General features: G+C 39.5%; 1 protein-coding gene across 5 annotated transcripts in view; it reads left to right on the forward strand.

Moving 5' to 3' along the window:
- ARHGAP10 (Rho GTPase activating protein 10) overlaps positions 1 to 27726 on the forward strand; it is a 366346-nt gene that overhangs the window by 126754 nt on the left and 211866 nt on the right. For 4 of the 5 annotated variants that reach the window (XM_003417542.4, XM_023557137.2, XM_023557140.2 and 1 more), the window contains 4 exons: positions 2482 to 2553; positions 14781 to 14882; positions 21257 to 21367; positions 22528 to 22632. In XM_003417542.4, the coding sequence (XP_003417590.1) occupies positions 2482 to 2553; positions 14781 to 14882; positions 21257 to 21367; positions 22528 to 22632 (390 nt within the window). The remainder of the gene's footprint in view (positions 1 to 2481; positions 2554 to 14780; positions 14883 to 21256; positions 21368 to 22527; positions 22633 to 27726) is intronic. The other variant, XM_023557138.2, reaches the window with a different exon arrangement.

A 27726-nucleotide genomic window follows, 5' to 3' on the forward strand; every position in this document is an offset into this window, starting at 1 on the left:
CTCTCTCCCGTGGCATCACTGGGTGGGTTCAAACTGCCAACCTTTAGGTTAGTTGTCAAGCACAAAACGTATGAGAGTACCTCTCATATCTGCTTTGCCAAATGGAGCTTGGGACATTCCATATTGTTTGGGGTAGTCAGGATTCCTGTCTGTACTGCTTTGTCCCGGTTCTGTTCCTTAATCTGTACGACTGAGGTTTGCCATTGTTGAAGGTCTTGTGGTCTGAAATGCAGAGAGGGTAAAATTAACGTATTTCGAAGATGACCCTTTTTTCCTGGCTAGTTATTATTGTCGTTAGTTGCTGATGAGTTGTGCTGACACATGGTGACTCATTGTATAACAGAATGCAATGTTGCCTAGTCCTGCTCCATCTTCGTGATCACTGGTATGTTTGAGTCCATTGTTGTGGCCATTTTTCAGTCCATCTCATCGAGGGCTTCCCTCACCTTTGCTGGCTCTCCACCGTCCATCAGTTTGTTGGGCTGTGGTGGCTTATGTGTTGCTATGATGCTGGAAGCTATGCCACTGGCATTTCAAATACCAGGGTCATCTGTTGTAAACAAGTTTCAGCAGAGCTTCTGGACTAAGACAAACTAGGAAGAAAGGCCTGGTGATCTACTTCTGAAAAACAGCCAGTGAAAACCCGATGGATCACAGAATATTGTCCCTGGCTAGTAAAAAAAAAAAAAAAATTCCTTCCCTTTGATCTTTGTTGCTCCAGTCATTTGACATGGAAGCAAGAAATAGTGAAGAGGGGTGGGGTGGGAGTGTGGAACCCAGGAGCAGTCTGGGGGAAGAAAGTTAAAATTCTGGGCATCTTGAGTGTGGACATTGTCACTTATTTTGAATGTTCTCAATCACGTAGTATAAATGGTCTCTTTCGGAGAATCCTTACATACTGAAATACTGTTAAGGAGTCTTTGGTTAAATTAAGAATCCTTTCCTATCCTAAGTTTCTTATTTTTTCTGTAATTTTAATTACCCTGGCCTATAGAGTCACTGTGAGTTGGGATCAACTCGACAGCAATGGTTTTTTTTTTTTTTTTTTGGTTTGGGGTATTTTGTAAAAAGGAGGACAGCATGTTCTTGTATTTTGTTGTTGTTAGCTGCCCTCGAGTCGACCCCTGACTCCTGGTGACCCCACGCACAATGGGATTGGATCAGTGTGATCCGTAGGTTCTTCATTGGCTGATTTTTCAGAAGTAGCTCTCCAGGGCTTTCTTCCAAATATGTCTTAGTCTGGAAGCTCCACTGGAGCTTGTTCCACATCCTGTGCAAGCCTCCAGTGACAGGAGGGTGGTGGCCGTACTTGGGTGAGGTGCGCTGGCTGGGAATTGAGCTTGGGCTTCCCACCTGGAAGGCGAGAATCCTACCGCTGAACCACCTCTGCTCCCTATTTTGTATAGTGTTTTGAGTTTTCCCTTTCTTTTTCTGGATGATATTTCTGGTCTCCTGGAAGTAGAGGGTGAGAAAGGCACTACTAACAAGCTTATTGTTACTAAATGTGTTGTCCTTAGATTAATATTCTATTTATTTGCATTATTATCATTGTTTAATGTAGACTATTGTTTTTTTTTTATGCTCTAAGATGAAAAGTAACAAACCAGCCAGTATATGAATGAATGTGGGTGTGGATGGAATTGACTTGTGTGTTTGTCACCAATCATCTTTGCCAACCCTCCCAAGTATTTGCTCTAACTTTGTCCTGAGCCTCCAGTGACCTTCGAGTCCATTCCAACTCATAGGCATAGCGACTGTATTGGAGAGAGTAGAACTGCCCTGTAAGTTTCCAAGGAGCCCCTGGTGGATTTGAACTTCCGACCTTTGGGTTAGCAGCCGAACTCTTAACCACTACACACCACCAGGGTTTCCCTACTTTGCTACCTCAAAAAAAATAGGCCTTAGATCTTTATGAAGAATTGTTCAATAATAAAGGACAGATTGATTGTATTTAAACTTGTAGCCACTATCCTTGCCCTTTACATAATGTAGTCTGATGACCAGTAAAGGAATGTAATTGAATTTTAAATTTCTTAGGAGGGGGAGGAAGAAAAAAATCTCAGACAGAAGTGTTCTGTTAATGAAAGTGATAGACCCTTTTGTCCTTTCAAGACAGCCCTCTTACTATTTGACTGCAGTGTTGAGGGCCTGTCTTAAGTGTTTCACTGGCCATTTGCCACAACTGCCGTTCTCTGAAAATGTTAATGGAGTCCTAGTACTTTAATACCTGTCAAAACCAAAACCAAACACAATGCCGTGGAATCAATTCCAACTTATAGCGACCCTACTTTTTGGGTTGGTTTTTTTTTTTTTTTTTTGTAATACGTGTAGACATGATTTAATTATTGTGTTGACAGGATGAGACAAAGCAATTAAATAGGTCATTCAATTCTGGGTGGAGTGGCAGAGGGAAAAGAAATACTTGTTTTTTCCCCTGTGGAAACCTAATGCTGTACCTTTGTTATCGCCCTTGTTCTCTAGGCATTAAGTGTGACTGAAACCCTGATTAAACCCTTGGAAAAATTCAGAAAAGAGCAACTCGGAGCTGTAAAGGTTTGTATCTAAGTTGAGTACACTTGTAAACAGAAAACGTGGATGTCTTGGTACATGTTTGGCAGCTTTGAGGGAGGTGCTGGAGTAAAGCAGCTGTTTTTTTAGGTTTTGAATGTGCTTTTTTTCCCCTTTGGGGAATATGAAATTGAAAACAAACACAAACACCTGGGCAGGGTCATAAAACCTCTAGTAATCTTCCTTGGCTACACCTTTCCACATAGAGTTTTAAAAATATCCTTAAGCAAACAACACATGCACTCAGAATAGGAGGACCTTATCGCGGTAGGAAGTGCAGTTGTTTCCGTATATACCTCAGTTTTATGGAGGAGTGCGGTATTATATTTCCATTCAAGACTAAAAATGCTGCTTCAGCATGATGCTATTGGAACTGGAGTGAGAATATCAGATTACTGAGAGGTAATTTTTTGGGTTTTTTTTAATTGCCTTCAATTTAACAATTTATGGGGCGCCTATTAGGTGCTTGTATTGTAATAGATGCCCAGGATTCAAAGATGCATGAACCATAGGCTGGGATCTCAAGGATCTGGGATTTAGCTAGGATTTTTCGGGAACCATGCAGTGCCTTTGCCACAGGGAGCCTGGGATATGTTTAGGAAGCTCTAAGGTTTGCTGTCTGAGCTTTGAACTTATCCCGGAGAAGTGATTTCCACCCATCTTTCCTTACTTTTGTGTGTGTTCTTGAGGGAGAAAAAGTAATATTTGTGTGTTGATGACCATTTTTGGTTTGGCATATTTTGTATAATAAAAACAGAACTTTCTTTAGGAGAAGAGAATAACAACAATTTTATGTAGGGAAGAGTTTTTCTGTTTATATATATATTTGTCTCCACGTGGCTGGAGGTTCAAGCTTTCTTCATTATCTTCCTAAACAATTAAAATTCCTTTGCAACCTCACTGTCAGATGGGCTCAACGAGGCCAGGTTTTTTGGTGCTATTTACAGAATGAATCTCCCTTAAGTGACTTGTTAAAATATTAGTTATTCCTTTTTGGCCTATATTTTACAGTTTTTGATGAAGTGCCATGTCTTGAGGTTCAGACCATATAGAAAATGGGAGGCCAGTGAGTGGGACACTGCCAAGTCATCCTTCCTGATGGTTTGCTGAGCTTCTGTCTCTCCTGGCCCTGCCGCAGGACCCTGAGGGCTGGTTTCAGCTCGATGTCTTTGGGCAAGTCCTGAGGCTTTAGTTTCTTACCTGAATAGTGAAAGACCTGGGGATCTAACTACTCTATTTTGTAGTTCCATGATTCTTTCTTCTCTGATCTTGTCTTCTTGGGCTTTTGTAAATCTTGAGCTTCTTGATTCTTTCTCTTTTAAAATTTCATTGACATGAACTGAATCTAAACAGTGTTTATTTCAGTTGGTGGGCGGTTGGGATGAAGATTACATTATAGAATTGAAAAATAAGTGTGACTTTCTTAGTAAAGATATTTATTTTTATTTACCATCCACCCTAGTGGATTTTATAAGTTTCTGACCTTAAGTCTTCTGTTGACTCTTTTTTTCCCCCCAAACTTGCCTCTTTGGATATTGTTCTTGTTCAGAGTATATTCTGCAAAGCACAATAAATTATCATATTAAAAAAGGAAGTTATGTTAATAGCTTAGGCCATGTCTTTAGCTGCCAAATTCTGTCTTGAAATTCCATCCTCCTTTGTTCTTCAGGATTCCTGGTGCAGTGGTTAAGAGCCCGGGCTGCTAACCAAAAGGTCAGCAGTTTGAATCCACCAGTCACTCCTTGGAAATCATATCGGGCAGTTTTACTCTGTCCTATAAGGTCACTATAAGTTGGAATGGACTTGACAGCAATCGGTTTGTTTTGTTGTTGTTCTTTTGGCTTCAAGTTTATGAATAGTTTATCCTACATTCTTGTTCAGTACAACATATATGTTGGCTGTCTTGGCTATTGGTATTACCTGGAGGCCAGTCTTTGTGGGTCACAAAGAGAAGCCTTTTTTTTTTTATTAGCATTTTCGTATATCATAATAAACAGTGGAGCAAAGTAGTTTTCTACAGTATATAGAGATATCTATACATCTGTTTCTTCCATTAGATTGTTGACTCTTTTAGAAAAGACTATGCTTTATATCTTTCTTTCCTGCAAGCCTTATGCAGAAAACATCTAATCAGTAACCTATTTAACTAGTAGTTCTATTTTTTTTTTCCTAGAAGAACCAGGTGGTTGTTGTTGTTGAGTGCCACTGAGTCGATTCTAACTCATAGCGACCCCGTATAAGAGCTCGTAATTTGTATTTTTGATTATTTTCTACATCTGAGCTAGGTTCTCTAGAGAAGCAAAACCAGTAAAGCATATAAATATATGTATATAGAGAGATTTGTATTAAGGAGATGGCTCACCCGATTGTAGAGGCTGGAACATCCCAAGTCCATGGGTCGGACTGGAGGTTTCTCTAGATTCATGTAGCCGCAGGGGCTGGCAAACCAAAGAATGGCAAGTCAGGTAACAGGGCTCTGGCTCACAGGCTGTCAAGACTGACGGGTTCCAAGATTGGCAGGCAAGACAGCAGGTAAGCTGCTAGCTGAAGTCTCAAGAACCGAAGGTCAGACAAACAGGAGCCAGCTGCAGGATCCAGAGCAAGCAAAAGCCCATGAGCCTTACCAGAAAGTCTTCTATATTGGGTGCAGGTCACACCCTCAAGGAAACTCCCTGCTGGCTACTCACAGCAGAGTCCATCATGGAGGTGATCACATTTATTATCAAATCTCATAACTGAAGTGATCACATAATTATATGACTGCCAAACTACACCGTAACTACCAATCTACTGAGAATCATGATGTAGCCAAGTTGACACACAACCTTAATGATCACAACATTCAATCATACTTTAACAAGTACACAATCTTGTTCCACTGGTTAGTCAGCCTACATGGCAAACTTAAAAAATGATTATATTCTCTTAGGTTTAACAGCTTTTATAAACAGCACGTTAACAGTTTTTATGTGGAAATTAAAAAAAAGTCTTTAAAAGTTGACCATATCAGAGAGACTGGGACACTTATATACTGCTGGTAGGAATGTAAAATGGTACAACTACTTTGGACATTGGTTTGGTGCTTCCTTAAAAAGCTAGACATAGAACTACCATAAAAAAAAATCTAGCAATCCCACTCCTTGGAATATATCCTAGAGAAATAGGAGCCCTCACACGAACAGATACATGCACACCCATGTTCATTGCAGCACTGTTTACAATAGCAAAAAGATGGAAGCAACCAAGATGCCCAGCAACGGATGAATGGATAAATAAATTATGGTATGTTCACATAATGGATGCCATAGTCATCTAGCACTGCTATAAGAGAAATACCCCAAGTGTCTGTCTTTAATGACGGAGAGAAGCTTATTCTTTCACAGTCCAATACGCTAAACGTCCAAATTCAGGGTGCTGGCTCCAGGAGAAGGTTTTCTCTATCTGTCAGCTCTGAAGGAAGGTCCTTGTGATGCATCAGTCTTCCCTAGGCCTGGGAGCATTTCATCACAGGACCCTCAGGTCCAAAGGATACGCTTTGCTCCCCGGACTGCTTTCTTGGTGGCATGAGGTCTTCCACTCTCTGCTTGCTTCCCTTTTATCTCTTGAGAGATAAAAGATGGTACAGGCCACACACAAGAGAAACTCCCTCTACATTGGATCAGGGATGTAACCTGGTAAGGGTGTTACAATCTCACCCTAATCCTCTTTAACATAAAATTACAATCACAGAATGGAGGACAACCACAGAATACAGGGAATCATGGCCTAACCAAGTTAATACATGTATTTTTTGGGGGACATAATTTAATCCATGACAATGGAATACTATGCAATGATGAAGAACAATGATGAATCCATGAAACGTCTCATTACATGGAGGAATCTGGAAAGCATTATGTTGAGTGAAATTAGGCAGTTGCAAAAGGACAAATATTGTATGAGACCACTATTATAAGAATTCAAGAAAAAGTTTAAACACAGAAGAAAATATTCTTTGATGGTTATGAGGGTGGGGAGGGAGGGAGGGGGTACTCACTAATTAGATAGTAGACAAGAACTATTTTAGGTGAAGGGAAAGACAGCACACAGTACGGGGGAAGTCAACACAGCTGGACTAAACCAAAAGCTAAGAAGTTTCCTGAACACAACCAAACACTAAAGTCCAGAGTAACAGGGATGGAGGTCTCGGGACCATGGTTTCAGGGGACATCTAGGTCAACTGGCATAACAAAATGTATTAAGAAATGTTCTGCATCCCTCTTTGGTGAGTGGCATCTGGGGTCTTAAGTGCTAGCAAGTGGCCATCTAAGATGCATCAATTGGTCTCAACCCACCTGGAGCAAAGAAGAATGAAAAACACCAAAGACGAAAGGTAAATATGAGCCCAAGAGACAGAAAGGGCCACATAAACCACAAACTACATCAGCCTGAGACCAGAAGAATGAGACGGTGCCTGGCTACCACCAATGACTGCCCTGACAGGGAACACAACAGAGAATCCCTGATGGAGCAGGAGAACAGTGGGATGCACATCTCAAACTCTAGTAAAAAGACCAGACATAATGGTCTGACTGAGACTAGAGGGACCCTGGAGGTCATGGTCTCCAGACCCTCTATTAGCCTAAGACTGGAACCATTCCTGAAGCCAGCTCTTCAAATGGATTGGACTGGACTGTAAGACAGAAAATGATACTGGTGAGGAGTGAGCTTCTTGGCTGAAGTAGGCACATGAAACTATGTGGGCAGCTCCTGTCTGGAGGCGAGATGAGAAGGCAGAAGGGGACAGGAGCTGGTTGAATGGACATGAGAAATGTGGGGTGGAGAGGAGGGGTGTTTTGTCTCATTGGGGGAACAGCAGCTAGGAGTACATGGCAAGGTGTGTGCAACTTTTTGTATAAGAGACTGACTTGATTTGTAGACTTTCCTTTAAAGCACAATAAAAAAAAAAAAGTTGACTATGTCAGAGTTTTTTAGATTTCAGTGTTAACCTTTCATCTTCTCTGTCCTCTTCTCCTTTTCCTCATCTGGTAATGTCACACCCTTAATCTTCATACTGAAGTTCTTTCAGTTCTGTTTACAAATGATTTCTCCAGTTTCCAGAATTCCAATTACATGTTTAAGTGTAGTTTTCACGTAATTGAAACTGCTAGGTGGTTTCCGTAAATTGGGGTTTTTTAAAAATCCTCCCAATATTCTTTTCTACTGTTTTGCTTCTATTTGGGTGCGTTCTCCTTCAATTGGATCTGTGTGGTTTGGGATCATAATTCCCTTTTGTAGGCTCTGTTGCATTTTTTAAACAGGCTTGCTAGGTTCTTATCTCTGCTTGTAAAGCTCAGCTTCTCATTGCAGGATGCAGGCTGGTGTGTGCTGGGTCCCACCAAGTTGCTCTTCAGCGTTGCTTTTAAGGCCTAGCTCAGTTCTTAACCTCCTTTTGAAGCTCCTTCGTCTCCCCTGAGGAGCTTGTCACTTATGCCCAAGAGTCCCCACAGGACTTTTTTGATGGCCATAGATCATCAGATGTTGATTTAATTTAATTATATTTCTTTCATTTTAGTATAAATAACACACTTATGGGCACCTGTTATATAGCATAATATGAGAGGCCCTGGGATGCATCTGTGAAATAAAGGTTGGCTGGCCTTCAAAAAGTTAGTAGCTCTGTGGTGAGACTGTCACATAAAAAAGCAATAAAGATTTAGGGGTAAGCGTAAGTGTTGTGGAATGTACTCTACCATCTCAGCTTTTGACACTAGGAAAGTCTTTCTGGAAGGCTTGATCCTTCCTGACTTGAACACCATTTCTCTGTCTTAACTATATAATTTGGGGCAAGTTACTTAGGGCCTGTAAGCCTCAGTTTCCTGTTCTGTAAAATGGCACTGATGAGACCCACCACAGAAGTTTATTGTGAGGATTAAATACATTTGATAATGTGCTTCAGGTGTCTAGTATAGGGCCTGGCATATATAATTGTAGTTATTTTATCCCATTTGTGGTTTGCTCTACAAGTCAGATAACATTTCTAATCAACTTACTAAACTATAAAGCTTGCTAGCAATCAGCAAATCACCATTTTAAAATCCAAGGGGGTTTCTAAAGGAAATCTTTTATTTTTCAGCTTTCTACCAAATTATCATTCTGTATTTTGAGAACTATATTCTCTCAATGGAAAAATAAGTCATCCTTCTGACTTCATGGAATAAAAAGCAGCTGTCCCATCAGGTGCTAATGATTACAGAGTATCTGTGTTTTAATCCCCTATTTTCACTGTTCTCAAATAACTCAAAGGAGCTCTGATGGTGTAGTGGTTAAAGCGCTTGGCTGCTAATTGAAATATCAGTGGTTGGAAGCCACCAGCCGCTGTATGGGAGAAGAATGTGGCAGTCTGTTTCCATAAAGATTTACAGCCTTGGAAACCATATGGGGCAGTTCTACTCTGTACTGTAGGATCACTATGAGTCAGAATTGACTCTATTGCAACGGGTTGGGTTTTGTCTGGTTGCCCCGTATTAACTCACCAAATAAGAATCACTCACGTTTGTTGTCCATTCTCTGCATACAAGCTGGAGTGACATTGCCAAAGCACTGTGGCATATGACCCTTCCAGACAGGTAGTGCTGAGGTGATGGCCAAGAGACTTTGAAGCAATTGTGCAGAAACCTAGGGTGGCACTGTCTCAGTGTCAGTGCTGCTGCAGCCATAGGCTTTCTCATTCCCTCTAACAGATGTCTGCCGGGCATCTCCAGGTGTGGAGTCAGGTGTTCCATTCTGTGGGGATAAAAGCTGAGAGGAACTTAAGGAGCTTAAAGTATGGGAGGTGGGGGGTGGATAAGGCAAATGAAGTGTCATGTAGGAACCGATGGCACTTGACACAAGAGTTAAAAAAAAAAAAAAACCAGAAAACCAAACTTGTTGCTGTCGAGTAGATTCTGACTCATAGCGACCCTATAGGAAAAGTAGAACTACCCCATAGGGTTTCCAAGGAGCGCCTGATGGATTTGAACTGCTGACCTGTTGGTTAGCAGCCAAAGCTCATAACCGCTGCACCACCAGGACTATTTCCCCCATTGGAGAAGTGAGGGAACACTTCACAGAAGAGGTGGTGTTTGATCTGGCCTGGATAAGAACAGGAATTTCAGAACCCTGGTGGCGTAGTGGTTAAATGCTACGGCTGCTAACCAAGAGGTCAGCAGTTCAAATCCGCCAGGCACTCCTTGGAAACCCTATGGGGCAGTTCTACTCTATAGGGTCGCTGTGAGTCGGGATCGACTCGACGGCAGTGGGTTTTTGGGTGGGTGGTTAGCTTTTGATATTCAGGATTGCTTTTTAAAAAGTGCCCCTGCTGATCATACTACCTTTAGTATGAGTGATGTTTCCTGTAGGTGGGGGTATTACTTTTACCTTTTCATTTAAATAAAAAGGAAAAAGGAGTTGGATTCTCTAAGTCTTAAAATTCTTCTCTACAGTTGTTGTTGTTGCTGTTCAGTCGATTCTGACTCATGGTGAGCCCATGTGTGCAGAGTAGAGCTGCTCCATAGGGCTTTCAAGGCTGTGACCTTTTGGAAGCAGATTGCCGGGCCTGTCTTTTGAGGTACTTCTGGGTGGTTTCGAACCACTGACTTTTGGGCTACTAGTTGAACTATTTATGCCACTCCTCTAAAACTAGCCATGCTTTATTATTTAATATTTATAGTTTGAAAAGGAGCTTTTTTATCCTAGAAAAATTGTAAAATATGGAAAATTAAAAAAACAAAACAAAAAAAAAAACTGGTAACTTAAAAAATTCTCCCCTCCTTTAAAAGAACGGAAAACAAAAATTCCCGATATCCTGTAGAAAAAAAATTGTAATTTATGAAGTTTTGTGAATTCTTTATATGTTCTTTATCCATTTTTCTATGGAAATATTAACATGTGACTTTATCAAAAAGGAAACCCTGTTGGCGTAGTGGTTAAGTGCTACGGCTGCTAAGCAAGTGGTCGGCAATTCGAATCTGCCAGGTGCTCCTTGGAAACTCTATGGGGCAGTTCTACTCTGTCCTATAGGGTCGCCATCAGTCGGAATCGACTCGATGGCACTGTTTTTTTTTATTTTTTTGGTTTTATCAAAAAATGGATTAATAAGGAATGTTTTACCTCTTTTTTTATTTAATTGCAGTATCCTCTTTTTTTTTTTTTTCAGTCTTTTAGTTTGCTTATTGTGAACTTTTGGGTATTTAGAAGCTCCTATGACTTCTTCCACTTATTTTTCTGTTTTGAAGGTCCTTCCCTACTCGGAGATCTGGTGAAAATATTCTCTTTTTTATGGTTTCATTTTTAACTTGTGACTCTTTCAATCCATCTGGAATTAATTCTGATGGGAGGTGGGGCTCTCTTTTTATTTCCAAGTAGTTAAGCAATTTTACCAGCACCATTGGCTGAGTAAACTGTTTTTACCCCCTAATTTGTGATGATACCTTTATATTTTCCCTTTTGTATTTTTTACTTCTCATAGTATCCAACAGACTTGATTATTTGAATTGTGGTTCTTATCTTACTGATTCTTTCTACCATTTATACAATGTTTGTCTCGTTTGATATTATATTGTTTTAAGTAATAGCTACTCTTTGCTATTTTTTTTACATGTGTGATTTTTATAATAGATTATGAACTGACTGCCTGTGAGCCATATTTAACCTGTAAACATAAGTTTTGTTTGTCTTACTCATGCTGTTTAAACACACATATACACACACAATATGTGTGTGTATGTGTGTATATATATATATTTTTTATATATATAGCTAGTGGCATAGTGGTTAAGAGCTGAACTGCTAACTAAAAGGTCAACAATTGGAATCTACCACCTACTCTTTGGAAATCCTGTGGAGCAGTTCTCCTCAGTCCTATAGGGTCACTATGAGTCGGAGTTTACTTGACGGCAATGTTTTTTTTTTTTTTTTTTAATTCAAAGGTCAGCAGTTCGAATCTACCAGCCACTCCGAAGGAGTAAGATATGATAGTCTGATTCCATAAGGATTTACAGCCTTGGAAACCTTATGAGGCAGTTCTACTCTGCTGTAGGGTCACTATGAGTTGGAATTGACTTGAAGACAGTGGGTTTTATATATACTGTACATATAGAGTCACTATAAGTGGGAATCGACTTGACAACAATGGCAATGGGATACATATGTATGGAGCCCTGGTGGCACAGTGGTTAAGATCTTGGCTGATAACCAGAAGGTCGGCAGTTTGAATCCACCAGCCACTCCTTGGAAACCTTACGGGGCAGTTCTGTTCTGTCCTATAGGGTCACTATGAGTTGGAATTGACTTGACGGCAATGGATTACATATATATATATATATATATATATAAAGTGTGTGTGTATATAGATACATAAATTTTTTTTTTTTTTAAATTTGTTGCCACTAGTTACAAATCAGGAAAATGTGAAGACATGGCCTTACAGGGTCTGTATTCCCAGATGGCAGAAATCTGTTGGAGCAGTTATGGCTGCCTTCCCCTTTAGGGTGGATATGGGCTATTTGGTTTACCAATACCCGCACCACTCCTTACCGTGTTTTGCTCCCAGCCTGCTTCACTCATTTATATTACTGCCTACACACAATTAACTTTGTAATGTCTGTCTTATAAGAAATATTTTCACATTGTATTTAACTTGATTCTTAATGGAACTTTTTGGCTTATGTTGCTCAGTTTATGTTATGTATTTTTTCTATAATGCAGCATTGAAAAAGTGCATCATTCTTTATCGAATGCTACTTGAACACAATCCCCTTTAAATATGGTATTATTTTAGCACAAGAAATCATATGATCACAAAGCAACAGAGTAATAATGTATAATGGTGTTAAGAACAAATGCAGGAAGAAGAATTATCTAAGTCTTAACATTCAAAAACAAAACACAGTAGCATTTATATAATACCATACTATGTATGAATAAATGGATTTCTACTCTAATTGGTGGGTGGGATGTTGTTTCTGGGCTAAATTCTTTCTTCACAATGCCTTGATAGCACTATTTTCTTTCATTCCCAACTTGGCCCACATGTTAATTTACATACCCTACTATTGCTGACAGAGCTGGGTGTTTGGACTGCTGATTTCAGCAGCACTGTTGTGTCCCTTGTCCCATTCTTTGATTCAGATGAAACTGAATAAGTGTGTTAAAATATTTCCAGTGTTCCTGGCAGAGTGCTAGTCTGCAAAGATAGTGAATATTTTTACTGTGGTATCTTGCGTTGCAGCCATTTTGTGGTAAGTACTGAGGCATGGTTTCTATTCTTGTTTTCTTTTAAGATCCAACAAACTGATGGTCAGAGAATGCTATGACACTGGGGCAAAGCCACACAGCCAGTCACACAGTAATAAGTGGCCAGGACTAGAACTTGGTTGTTCTGAAACTAATCCAATGTTATTCCATAATACCAACATTTTAAAACAGTGGAGATTTTGTTTTAGTCTATTTTCTGATAGTAATTTGTTGATAAAGAACATAATAATGAAAAAGCAGAAAATACAGTAACCATATAATTTAAATATTTTAGACTTTTAAAAATACTTATAACTTAAAAAAAAAAAAACATAGATCATAAAGAAAAACACAGTGCTTCTGTGTCAACCAAAGTCTGGCAGGAGGGGTTAAAAATTTTAAAAGTCCTTTTCTATTTGTAGGTGAACTGTAAATTCGTAGGTGGTGCAAATAGTTAAGTGCTCAAGAGGTTGAGGGTTGGAGCCCACCCAGATACACCTCAGAAGAAAGGTCTGGTGATCTGTTTCCAAAAGTCACAGCCCTGAAAGTCCCATGGAGCAGTTCTACTCTGCACCAGGAAGGTCTCCATGAGTCCAGATAACTTGGCAGCAACTAACAACAACCAAAAATAGGATCATAGGATTTTAGGATTGAATTTAAGAATCAGATAGTATCAATTCCAGATCTTTTCCATGAGAAAACTGAGATCCTGTGATGTCAAATGGCTGTTTCAAAGTTGTGCAGCTAGTTGCTCATTAAATTTGGAGTAGAAATGGGAAGAAAATCCAGTTCCTGAGCCTCTCGGCTCTGTCAGTGTTGAGATTAATTTAGGGTCTTAAATTAGGTGGGCTGGCAGAGGACATGCCTTCTGAGGTTCCCAAAACAACGGTTTTCGTTCCATGTAGTGAAAAGTAAAAATAAATGCAAAGACATAGGATTAAAGTGCTTTGTTTAATCTCTTTGCTTAATAGAGGGGAAAAAAAAATCATAACAAAAAACACTGGGGTAGTTCATTTTTTTCTTTTTTTGGCTAAATAATAATAATAATAAAGTTGAAAAATAGGAAAGAGAATGTTCCTTTGCGAGAGGTGATGGAGAGCCAGGGAGGATTTGAAGTTACTGGAAACATTCTGGCAGCCTGAGGAACATGGTGCGCTCCCATTGGTACTCAGGAGCGCTTATTGAATACTAGGTTGGCAAGCAGCTTTAGGGGAGATAGTTTATCTTCTTGGTATTTAAAAACTGGGTTTCTTGTTTTCTCGAAAAGCTTTATACTGAAAGAAAAGTGAATGCTATTTCTAGAAAGTACCTGAGATATGTTTGTAATATTAACCAAAGAGTCAGAATATGTCAGTATAATTTTAGGCCCTATTGGCCTACTGATGTATTTTCCAAATAGTATTATAAACCACTGGTAAAGTTTGAGAGAGTAGATACTCTTTCTGGTCACAGGGCCTTACTGTTGTGTTCATATGTGACCATTAGGGAAGATCTTTTCCAGAATGTTTTTTCCAACTGTGATTATTATTTTTTATCTAGAACAGAAATTATTCAATTTTAAATGAATTCCATTTCTATGCCAAAATCTGCTTTGAGTTTGCTTTCTTAAGCTATAAGTTCTATATGTTTTATTTTTTTTGTACATGACGGATGACTGACGTAGCATTAATTCTTAACACTGGTAAGTATGAAAAATAGAAAAATACCACAGGCTTAGAAAAAAGCCCATTAAAGGAAAAAAAAAGAAAAAAGTGACTCTTCAGTCCTATCGCTGTCTTAATGATTAATAAGCAGAGTCCTGGGAACAGATGTGTTTTTCAGATAACTTCATCACATTCAGTGATACTTTATTTTATTTTCAGATATTTTTCTTGTTTTGAGTCTCCCAGTGGATTAACAGTGTACACTTTTTTTTTTATCAGTTTAATCATAGTTGTCTGTGTTTTTCTGATTTGTAGGAAGAAAAAAAGAAGTTTGACAAAGAGACAGAAAAGAACTATAGCCTAATTGACAAACATTTGAACTTATCTGCGAAAAAGAAAGATTCACATTTACAAGAGGTATGTATCCTTTTTATTTTTCTTTTAATTTGTTTCTAAAATTTAATAAGCAATTCTTGTCTTTTTTTTTTTTTGGAATATAGTTTTCTTTGGAAACTTTCCATCTAGTATTATACAGAGATGGGGAAAAATGAGCAGGCATCACCATAAATTAAGAAAAAAGACTTCTGTGGGTTAAGATATAAAATTATTAATGCATATTATAATGATTAATTCAATGTACGTTCATATTAGTAAAAACTTTGGTTCTGAGGTTTTTTTTTCACAGGAACGTTAATTTTAACCAGCATTACTGAAGAACAGATATATTATTTTGGGGACTAGACCCATTAATTGGCTTTCAAGATTTCTTGAAGAAATGAATTGAATTGAATAAGCTCTTATGCCATTTTGCTTTTATGTGAAGGCACCATTAATCCTCTTAACACTGAGGATTCAGGAAGTTCAGCTGCATTGGAAAGAGATTGCCTGTTTTACTTGTGTTAATGGACTCATTCATTTTTTTTTTTTTTTTGGTGGAGGGACCAATACGTAAGAAAAAAGAAATTAATGGTACCCCTCATTTTCTCTTTCTTTTCTAAATTCCTTGCCACTTCTTTTCAACCCATCATGCGCTTGAGTGTATACTCAGTTGTTTACAATACAGAATGTGTGCTGTCATTGAAAATAATGCCGTATGCAGTTGTTAGGGTCTTAGGCCAACCCACAAAACTGATTTTTAAGCACATAAGGAATCTGGGTATAAGATACTGCTGTAATATACACTTATTGTAGCATCATCAAAATGACACAGCATTGACTCTAGTATAAACCTGAGTATATTTAAATGTCAAATATTTAGTTATGAATCATATGTGTATGTATGTACATATGTATGTATTTGAGGGAGAAAGATGTGGCAGTCTGCTCCCATAAAGATTATAGCCTTGGAAACCTTACGGGACAGTTCTACTCTGTCCTATAGGGTCGCTATGAGTCAGAATTGACTCAACAGCAATGTTTTTTTTTTTCTTTTCTCAGTCTTTATCCAGCAGTTTTCTGTTTCTGTTCTCCCATATCTCTACTTTTAGGTATCTTGGAGAGGATAGTTTTTAATTTCCCTCAGTTAATTTCCACCTCCACTTCACTGTTTGACTAAGCATTTCATTCTACAAGTTGCTTAGGCAAAATCTTGAAGTCATCCTTAGCCCTTTTCTCTCACACCTTAAATCCAGTCCATCAGCATATGCCTTCTTTATTCAGAATATACCTAGAATATGGCTACTTCTCATGACCACCATCACTACCACCCTGGTCCAGGACGCCAGCTGTATCTCTAAGGTGGATTATTTTCAAGGCCTCCTAACTCGTCTCCCTATTTCCACCATTGTATTCCTACAGTTTATTTTCTGCACGGCAACCAGTGATCCTTCATGTCACACTTCTCCAAACTCTCCTAATGGTTACCTCTAGAGGCCCATAGAACCGTATATGATAGTGCTCACCCTGACCAGCGACACTGGCTGCCTCCATCAGGCGGGACTGGGATAAACACACTCCTCACTCAGGGCCTTTGTGTTTGTTTTTCTTTTGCCAAGTTTGCTTTCAGCCCAGATGCATGTGGCTCACTCCTTCAGATACTTCAGGGCACTACTCCAGGGTCACCTTATTAAAAAAGCTTTCTCTGACCATCTTATTTAGAATATCCCCCTTACTCTGCTTTATTTCTTTTTCATACTTTTTTTTTTGCATTATTTATTGATTTTTTATTGTGCCGTAGGTGAAAGTTTACACTCAATTTAATTTCTCATGCAGTAATTTATACACATATTGTTATGTGACATTAGTTGCAATCCCTACAATGTGACAGCACACTCCCCCTTTCCACCCCAAGTTTCTTGTGTCCATTCAACCAGTTCCTATCCGTGGCTGCCTTCTCATCCTGCCTCCAGACAGGGGCCATCCATCTGGTCTCATGCATCTGATTAAACTAAGATACACATGCTTTCCAAGTATCATTTTATGTTTTATAGTCCAGTCTAATCTTTGTCTGAAGAGTGGGCTTTGGGAATGGTTTTAGTTCTGGATTATCAAAGTGTCCAGGGGCCATGGCTTTGGGGTTTCCTCCAGTCTCAGTCAAACCATTAAGTCTGGTCTTTTTACATGAATTTGAGTTCTGCTCCACACTTTTCTCCCACACCAAAGACACAATGAAAATATGAGCCCAAGAGAAAGAGGGGGCCACATAAACCAGAGGCTCTATTAGCCTGAGACTGGAAGAACTAGGTGATGCCCAGTTACCACCAATGACTGCCCTGACAGGGAACACAACAGAGAATCCCTGATAGTGCAGGAGAAAAGTGGGATGCAGACCTCACATTCTCATTAAAAGACCAGACTTAATGTTCTGACTGAGTCTGGAGGGACCCCAGAGGTCATGGCCCCCGGACTCTCTGTTAGCCCAAAACTAAAATTACTCTCAAAGCCAACTCCTCAGACAAAGATTACACTGGATTATAAGACATAAAATGCTACTGGTGAGGAGTGAGCTTCTCGGCTCAAGTAGACACATGAGACTATGTGGGCAGCTTCTGTCTGGAGGCGAGATGAGAAGGCAGAGGGGGTAGGAGCTGGTTGAATGGATACAGGAAATACAGGGTAGAGAGAAGGAATGTGCTGTCACATTGTAGGGAGAGCAGCTAGGGTCATATAAAAATGTGTGTAAATTTTTGCATGAGAGACTGACTTGAATTGTAAACTTTCACTTAAGTACACACACACACACACAAAAAAAGAGTGTGGTGATGGAGATTGACCAGCAATGTGAGGGTAGTTGCAGTAGCAAGAACAACCAGGAGAATCAGCTAAGAGACAAAACTGATGTGGTAAATCTGACCCTAATAAACTAACACACATTGGTGAGGATGTGGAGAAACTGGAATCTTTATGCATTGCTGGTGGGAGTGTAAGATGGTGCAGCTGCTGTGGAAAACAGTTCGACTGTTCCTCAAAACTTAAACACAGAGTTACCTTACCATGTAACCCAACAATATAACCAAGAGACTTGAAATCAGGGACACCAACAGAGACGTGTACACTCATGTTCATTGCAGTGCTATTCACAGTAGTCAGAAGGTAGATACAGCCCAAGTGTCCGTCAGCAGATGAGTGGACAAACAAAAGTGGTATATCCATATAATAGAATGTTATCCAGCCATAGCCGATTCCGACTCATAGTGACCCTATAGGACAGAGTAGGACCGCCCCATTGAGTTTCCAAGGAGTGCCTGGCGGATTTGAACTGCTGACCCACTGGTTAGCAGCCGTAGCACTTAACCACTGAGAGAAATAAAATTCTGATACATGCTGTAACATGGATAAACCTTGAGAACACAATGCCGAGTGATATGAGTCAGACACAAAAGGACAAATTTTGATGATCCCACTTATATGAAATATCTAGAATAGGTAAATCTAGAAAAGAGACAGAAGTTGGTTGATTAGTGGTTACCGGGGACGGGGGTGGGGAAGAGGGAATGGGAGCCATTGCTGAAGGAGCACTGAGTTTCTGTGTGGGGTGATGTAAAACTTTTAGAAACGGATAGTGGTCGCGGTAGCACAACATCTGAACGTAACTAATGTCACTTAATAGTACACGAAAAAATGGTTAAAACGGTGAACTTTCTATGTATATTTCATCACAATTAAAACTAAAAATGTGAGCCTGGTATAATTTTCTTGAAGAACCTTTCCTTATAAGCGTAAAACAAAGAAAGCATCCTTAACTCATCATGTCTTCATTTTATTAAATACTGAATGAAATTACATTGTTTTTGAGGAAAATTGCAGCTATTAAATGATTGGAGCTGAATTGTCAAACTAGTGCATAGAAACACAAAGATAACATAAAATTTTGAGGTGTTTTAGGCAGACTTTTTATTTTGGGTTAGTAATACTCTTATTTAGGCATTATTTGACTTAAAAAAAGCATTGGGCATTAAAAAAACATCTTACAACATGTTAGATAAATACTTTTCAGAGTGAAATTACCCAGATCAGGAAGAATATGACACAGTGACTTCTAATTCTTTCCCTACTCTGCCTCTTAGGAACCAAGGGTGAATTATCCAAAAGATAAGGTAAGCATGGTGCTTACCTTGCTTACCAGATCACTGTAGTGAACATGTGAAATTGTTCACTACAGATTAGTCAGTAAGCACAAGTAAACCCGTGATTACCTTGCTTACTGAGTCATCCGCCCCCACTTAAAAAACAAAAACAAAAACCCCATTGCCCTCAAATCAATTCTGACTTATAGCAACCCTAGAGGACAGAGTAGATCTGCCCCATAAGGTTTCCAAGGAGCAGCTGGGGGATTGGAACTGCTGACCTTTGGTTAGCAGCTGAGCTCTTAACCACTGTACCACCAGGGCCCCTGTTAGGAACTGTAATTTTGAAAAGAGGCTTGATTTTGTAGGAAGGTGCTGTGAGATTGGGAGAGAGACGAGTGCCAGCCATATCTAGAAGCAGAATAAATGTGAAATTGTTCACTACAGATGACCTGGTAAGCAAGGTAAGCATCGTGCTTACCTTGCGTATTGGATAATCTGCCCCTGTTAGGAACTCTGTGCATCTCTCTTAGTTTCTTTCTAGTTAGACAAGGTAAGCTGGAACCTTTTCTGGAATGGCCTCCTGACCAGCTGGTGCCCTCTTCACTCCCAGAGGATCAGACGGTGCGAGGGCTCAGGAGATGACTACCTGCAGATGGGCTTCAAGCCTGCATCTGCCTGTAGAAGCCAGGTTCTTGAGACGGTTCCACTCCTCAGCTGCTGCCGTCACTCACTGTGTGCCGAGGTCACTGTAATTTCCCAGCCTTCTCACTCAGGCAAGGAGCCCTGGTGGCACAACGGTTAAACACTTGGCTGCTAACTGAAAGAAAGTTTGGTGGTTTAAACCCACTAGGTGCTCCATGGGAGAAAGATCTGGTAATCTGCTCCGGGAAAGATTACAGCCCAGGAAACCCTATGGGGCAATTCTACTCTGTTATATTGGGGTCTCTATGAGTCAGAATCAACTCAAAGGCACGTAACAACAACTCGCTCAGGCAGACTTCATTCTTGGAAGATTTGTTAATTGAAATGGTGTTTCTATGATTTTTTAAAAATAATCTTTCCTTTTAAAAAATTTTTGGTATATGTACATAGATATATAACAAGTATCACTTTAAGGACTAAGGTACACCTGACCGAAGCCATGGTGTTTTCAATTGCCTTGCAAACCAAACCAAACCCACTGCCATTGAGTTAATTCCGACTCATAGTGACCCTATAGGACAGAGTAGAACTGCCCCATAGAGTTTCCAAGGAGCACCTGGCGGATTAGAACTGCCAGCCTCTTGGTTAGCAGCCAGGATTTCCTCATATGCATGCAAAAGCTGGGCAATGAATAAGGAAGACCTAAGAAGAACTGATGCCTTTGAATTGTGGTGTTGGCGAAGAATATTGACTATACATACCGTGGACTGCCAAAAGAACGAACAAATCTGTCTTGGAAGAAGTACAGCCAGAGTGCTTCTTAGAGCCAAGGATGATGAGACTTCATCTTAAATACTCTGGACATGTTATCAGGAGGGATCAGTTCCTGGAGAAGGACATCATTCTTAGTAAAGTAGAGGGTCAGCGAAAAAGAGGAAGACCCTCAATAAGGTGGATTGACACAGTGGCTGCAACAGTGGGTTCAAGCGTAGCAATCATCGTGTGGATGGTGCAGGACCAGGCAGTGTTTCATTCTGTTGTTCATAGAGTCACTAGAAGTTGGACTCGACAGTACCTAACAACGACATATGTAACAAACTGTTCGCCTTTTCAACATTCTTTATGTGTACAGTTCAGTGACATTAGTTATGATGTTGTCCAGGCATTACCATTATCCATTTCCAAATTTTCCCATCACCTTTAGCAGAAGTTCAATGGTGTTTATGTGATTTTGATTTTATTTATGTAGTTAAACCTAATTATGTGTCAGTTGTGGTTGGGGTAAGTTTTTCAAGAATAGAGCTTTGGCGTCTGGTCTATAATCCTTTGGGATCAATCTCATCATATAGAACAGGGATTGGCAAACTTTTTATGTAAAGAGTCAGATAGTAAATATTTTAGGCTTTTGTGGACCATAAGGTCTCTGTGGCAACTATTCAGTTCCTCTTTTGTAGCAGGAAAGTAGCTATAGATGATACATAAACAAATGGACATGGCTGTGTTCCAATACAACGTTGTTTACAAAAAAAACCCAGACAGTGGGCTATATTTGGTTCATGGGCTGTAGTTCGCTGACCCCTAAGATAAAGTATCATTTCTCACTATCTCCAGTTTGACCGTGCCTCAATTATTTTCACATAGGCAGATATCCAAGTGGAGCAAAATCGGCAACACTTTTATGAGTTATCTCTTGAATACGTATGTAAGCTTCAGGAAATCCAAGAAAGAAAGAAGTTTGAGTTCGTGGAACCTGTGAGTATCATGGCAAATTAATCTGCCAGTAGATTTTTGCGATGTAATAGAAATATTTTCCTTCCTAGATCCAATTTTTGGACCTCAGCGTAAAGGAAGTCATCATAAGTTATAAAGGATGGGCACAGATAGCCATGAAGTCAAGGAATTACCTCTGAAGTAGTGGTTCTCAGCTTATTTGCCCAGCAGCATGTAATGAATAGTATTCTCGTTGCTATGTGTTCTCAAGGATTCTACATCAGGTGCTGTTTCTGCCATCCTAGCTGTAGCACCACCCTTAAAAAGAAAAAAGAAAAACCTCTCTGAGAGAAATTGTGTTAGAATGTGAATGAGGATTTATGGGATAATCTTAGTTCTGTACCAGTTTGTTTCTAAAGCAAGCATATAGTAAATAATGAAATTAGAGGAAGTTTCAGTAATTTGCCCAAAGTCACATAACAAGTTACTTCTGAAGTTAGGAATTGCCTTGAGCTGGCCGTCTGACGTCAGAGCCCCAAACTCCTAACCATTGTACTACACTGCATTCTGAAGAGAATGAATTTCAGAGCTTCGTTAGCTCTGACCTGAAATCACTTTTGCTCATTTCAGATTTACTTGGGTTTGGGGCAGAGCAGCTGCCCTCTAATCAAGAGAGCAGGGTTAGACTTAATTACAGCCCTGCTTCTGCCCCAGGCAAGTCACTGAACACCTTGTGAACAAACAGGGAGGCTGCACCACACCCTGCAACAACAGAAGGGATGTCACTGGAGAGCGCCTTTGGCTCTTTGATTCATTGATTTCGCTTTTTATAGAATGTATGGACCTTCAGTGATAAGGCTTCAATTATACATGAAAATAGTGATTCTCTTGATTAAAGAGAACAAATGGATGATTTCAAATTTCATTTCTCCCATATAAAAAGAATTTTTTTTTTTCTCTTTAAAAACTGGCTAATGGTTCTGATATTTAAGGGGAAAAAAATCACGTATTCTTCATTTTCTCTAAGGGCCCACTTATAAATAATGTGCAGTTTGACTCAGCTGACTATGAGTGACTTCCTTTTAATTATTGTACTTTAATGGGATAACCATGAGATGAGGGAGGAAATGCTTCACTGTTTTTCTCCCCCCGCCCCCCGGAGATTTTCCTGTGCTAATGCCACTTTTTCTCCTTTGTCTTAGATGCTGTCATTTTTTCAGGGAATGTTCACTTTCTATCATCAGGGCCATGAACTTGCCAAAGACTTCAATCATTACAAAATGGAACTACAGATTAACATTCAGAATGTAAGGAAATGAAAGCTTTCTGGTATAGAGAGATATATTTTTGACCTATTTAATGTACAGAAAGTCTTACACTAAGACAACCGAGCTGTTGGTACTGAGAAACTAAGGATACGTCGCCACCTTCTGGTCAATTCGCGGAGTAGCAGATTGGTCTCCAGGTAGTTGAGGATCCGGAAATTCTGCCACCTGGTGGCTGTTCCTGTTCTTTCTGAGACAGTCCGAAGGATAAGCTTTGCATGTGTTTTTTTTTTTTTAGTGCGTGAAAACAGACAAAAGAGCATTCTACTTTAGACTTCAGGCATTTAAATTACAATCACCTACATTTCTTCCCTGTTAACTGTCTTTCTTGTTTTTATTTCCAGTTACTTATGGTTAAGTGAAATTTCTTCCCTATATGTTTTGGATGTTTATGAATATATTGGGTGTTCACAGTTGAGATTGGTTTTTATGATTTTCCTTTGGAAAACCAAGGACCTTTATCAGATCTTGAAAAAACAGATTCAGGAGAACTTATCTCTAAAATGGTATATGTATGTGATTTTGATTAGAAAATGACAGATGTTTTTCCTCACATCATTTTAATTGCAGGTGACCTCATTGAAAAACTGTTAAAGATAACGTTTGGCACCATTTGAGCCCTTGCTAGAAGTCTAGCTTGATAACTTTGTAACAAACTCAAAGCATCTATTGAGGACACACAAGTAGAAGCATGGGCGTCTCTGTGGTGTCTGCTCCCTGCTCTTCATTTTCTTGTAAACTCAGAAATTGAGAATCGATGGCTTTGGCATAGATTTTTTTTTTCCCCTAAGGCTTTCGTGTAGTTCCCTAAATTTGGGAATATTGGAAATATAGATAATGTAACATCTTTTTTTTTTTTTGTAATTTATGTGTCAAACTTTTGATTTGTAGATTGTTCGGACATTCAGCTGGGTTACTGTTAGAGACCTTGGTTAGTTCGATCTTTGTTGTTATGATCCTAAGACCAGTGGAAAGAGTTGTATGCGGTGTGACCCCAGTGTAACAGAAGTTTAAAAAATACCAAAACGTGTGTACAGATTACTTCCCTTCACCTCAAAATTGTCCCTGCAGGGAGTAGAATACTTAGTCTGATGATGCTGTGATTTTTCAGGATGCTTTTCTAGGTAGCAAAACATAGCGTTGTAAAAAGACCATTAGGTAGGTAGTTTAGAAGATTATAATCTTGCTTTTTCCCCCTCTTTTCACTGACTATATAACTTGTGGAAAGTTGCTTTTTCTGTCTGGATATAATATGTCTTTAAGTGCTGGACTGGCCTGAATGAGAAGCTCCAGGCAGGACTGACTACATTATTTGTAGGACCTAGTGCAAAATGAAAATGAGGGGCCCTTTGTTAAAAAATTATTGAGAATTTTAAGACGGTGACAGCGGAGAATTGAACCCAGCGTGAGGACCTTCTGAGCACAGGACCCTGGATGGCTGCAGAGGTCACATGCTCGTAAAGGCAGCCCTGCCTCTGGGTCTAATGGGTGGGGGCCTGAGAGTTACTGGGGGCTTTCAGGAAACTGTCAACGCACAGCTTGCATATGCGTGGGCGTACATTTGTAGCACACCTCTGGGGGATGTATACTAGCAGCTTTACCTTACATAAACCAAAACAATTTCAGACAGATTGAATAATTAGATGTGAAAAAACAATACTCAGTGATAAAAAATCTCATAAGCAAAACTTGTAGAGAAGTAATCATTGGAAAATGTTTCACAAAATGACCAGGTTCACATCCTTAATATTTTAAGAACTTACACATAGATAATAAAGTCCGTTCCTGTAGAAAAATGGACAAAGAACGAGTTACTGCAGAAAACCTTTTTCTGTAGCCTTTGAAACTTACCTGGTAAATTTCCCTGAATCCTCAGTTTCTTCTCTAAATATTCCTTTCACTTTGTTTGAGTTGTTTCTGAGCCCACTGCTGCTCAGGCAGCCTTCTCAGATAGAGGCTGTTTTTCCTCTCCATCTCACTTTCGGTATTGAGAACACCTGATCTCAATGTCGTCTTTGCTCCCAATTTTTGCTTTTAAGTAATTATTTTTGCTTAAAATACCAGCACCTTGGAAACAAGTCGCTTATCCTGTATCATCTGCTATTCCTCAGTGTTGCTGTACTTTACTTATTTCTTGGCCATCCTTCTTTTACCCTAGTGATGTCAGTTTTGAGCCCATTAAAGGAAAAAAGTTGCCTGTATAAAACTACGTATTGCTGAAAAATCTCAGTTATATGTTATTTTCTATGCAATGTTTATTAGTATATTTAAGGAAATATCAAAAAATGTTAACACTGTAAGGCAGTATGAAAGCAGTAGGGATTCAGTGGTAGAATTCTCATCTTCCATGTTGGAGACCTGGTTCGATTCCTGGCCAGTGCACCTCCAGTGCAGCCACCCCAACTGTCAGTGGGGGCGTGCTGTTGCTCTGTGATAAACGGGCTTCAGAGGAGCTTCCAGACGGAAACAGACTAGGAAGAAAAGCCCGAGGATCTCCTTCTGAAAATCAGCCAGTGAAAATGCTATGGATCTCAATGGTTTGATCCCATTGTGTACTGGGTGGGTTGCCATGAGTCAGGGACCGGCTCAATGGCAGGTAACAACAACATAAGGCAATATACCCAAACCGTAGGCAGTCGGCTTTCTTAAAGATTACAGCCTTGGAAACCCTATGGGGCAGTTCTACTCTGTCCCATAGGATCGGTAGGAGTCGGAATCGACTTGACGGCAATGGGTATGGTTTTTGGTGATATAAAGAAATATACCCAAATGTTAAAGTTTAATGACCTCTGGACTATAGCATTATAAATAATTTTGGTCAACTTTTTAGTAATTTGTTATTTAAAAAAATTAATAGCAAAACTATTTTATAATTAGAAAAAAGGTAAACTTTATTTAAAAACCTTTTTTTCCCCATCTAGCTATACTTTTTCTATTGTAAACGTGAAGTTTTTTTTTCTTTTTTTGAGAAATTCAGTCTTCATCAATTTTTTGAGAAATTCAATCTTCATCAATTTCTATAATCTAGAATAATAAATGGAAAGCAAAAAAGTAGCAAGATGACTTTTAGAAAATACATTTTTCAGAAGGATCTAAATTACATCAAAACTGAAGATATTTAAAAAATTAATTTTAATTTCTCTGATCTCTATCCCCAAAAGGATGTGGGGAGACTAGGATAGAAATCTTATTAGAAGGAAATTATAACATTAGGAATTTTAAGATTCAAATAGCATCTCTAAGAGATACTAAAAATGGTTAAGAAGAGTTAAAGAATATGAGAGCATATTTTTGTTAAAATGTTAAGTGAGAGAAGTAGAATACCACAATGATCAACTATGTTATTAAAAAAAAGAGAGATTAGAAGCAATCACATCAAAATGTGACAGTGGTTATTGCTGAATGGCAGATTTATGGCCAACTTTTATCTTTTTTATACTTTTTTTTTTTGCCCAAAGAACAGAACTATTTGAAATCTTCCCCTCCCTGTTTTCTAGTGATATGGATTACATTCACAGTCTAACATTATTAAAGGATATCTTTATATGCAACTAGAATCTAGAATTAGAAATTGCTAGATTCTGCATTCTACTTTTTTTGTGTTCAAATGAAAAAATGTAGTTTTCTGTCTGTCTTAGTTATCTAGTACTACTATAACAGAAATACCACAAGTGGATGACTTTAACAAACAGAAATTTATTTTCTCACAGTTCAGGAGACTAGAAGTCTGAATTCAGGGTGCTGGCTCGAGGGGAAGTCTTTCTCTGTTGGCTCTGTAGGAGGGTCCTTGTCTCATTTGAGCTTCTGCTTCTAAGTGATCTTCACCTGGCTTGGCATGTCTCTTCCCCCATCTCCGCTTACTTGCTTGCTTGTTTAATCCCTTTTATATCTCAAAAGAGATTGACTCAAGATACACCCTACACTAATCCTTCCCCAATAACATAAGAAACACAACCCATTCACAAATGGAATTATAACCACAGGCAGAGGTTAGGATTTACAACACATATTTTGGGGGAACAGAATTCAATCCATATCATTCCACTCTTTGACCCCTCAAAATTCATGTCTTTGCCACATGTAAAACACATCCACCCTATTATGTCATTCCAAAAGTCTTAAATAAACTCTAAGTCCAAAATTTCCTATTTTCAATCATCTAAATCACATATGGGTGAGACTTTACGTGTATTCCATCCTGGGGCAGAATTCCTTTTCATCAGTGAACCTGTGAAATCTAGACTACAAATTATCTGTTTCCAAAGTGCAATGGTGGAACGGGCACAAGGTAGACATTTCCATTACAAATGAGAGAAATTGGAGAGAAAGAAGGGATAATGGGCACCAAACCAAAAAACGAAACCCATTGCCATCTAGTTGATTCTGACTCATAACGACCCTATAGGACAGAGTAGAACTGTCCCATAGGGTTTCCAGGGGGCAGCTGGTAACTGCTGACCTTTTTTTGTAGGCAGCAAAGCTCTTAATCACTGCGGCACCAGGGCTCCATTGGGCACCAAGCAAGTCTAAACCCCAGAAGAACAATTTATATTACCTCTCAAGGCATTCTCTCAGACCATCTGGGCAATGTCTCTGCCCTCCAGACTCTGGGTATTGGCCATGCCCCCTGGATTCTGGGTGGAAGCCCCTCGGCTTTGGGCTTTAGCCCTGCCTTCCATGCCCACTGGAATGGCAACTGTGCTCCGTCAGCTTTGGGCTGCCCCATTCTTCTTACCTTTGGGCATGGCAGCCCACCCCCTTAGGATTAGGCAGCAGCCTCATATGAAGATCTGACTCTTAAACCTAGGAGGCTCTGGCTCCACCTTTTGAAACCAATGCATCCCTGCTTCCTGTGCTCCTTCCAGTGGTTCTGCTGATCTCGGAGCTGCTCCAAGGATGATTCTTTTCTTCTCTTGGAGGATAACAGATGTAGCTCCTTTGGTCTGTTTCTTGCCTGTAGAATTCCAAGAAGCAGACAGTGTTCTTTCCTTCCGTTCTCTCTCTGACCCCTTCAGTTTGAGCTGATGGGTTTTCGGCTATGGTAGTTGGTTGGACCTGTCAGTCACAGGCTTAATC

The sequence above is a fragment of the Loxodonta africana genome, chromosome 13 (assembly GCF_030014295.1).
Source record: "Loxodonta africana isolate mLoxAfr1 chromosome 13, mLoxAfr1.hap2, whole genome shotgun sequence".
In the NCBI taxonomy this organism is placed as follows: Eukaryota; Metazoa; Chordata; class Mammalia; order Proboscidea; family Elephantidae; genus Loxodonta; species Loxodonta africana.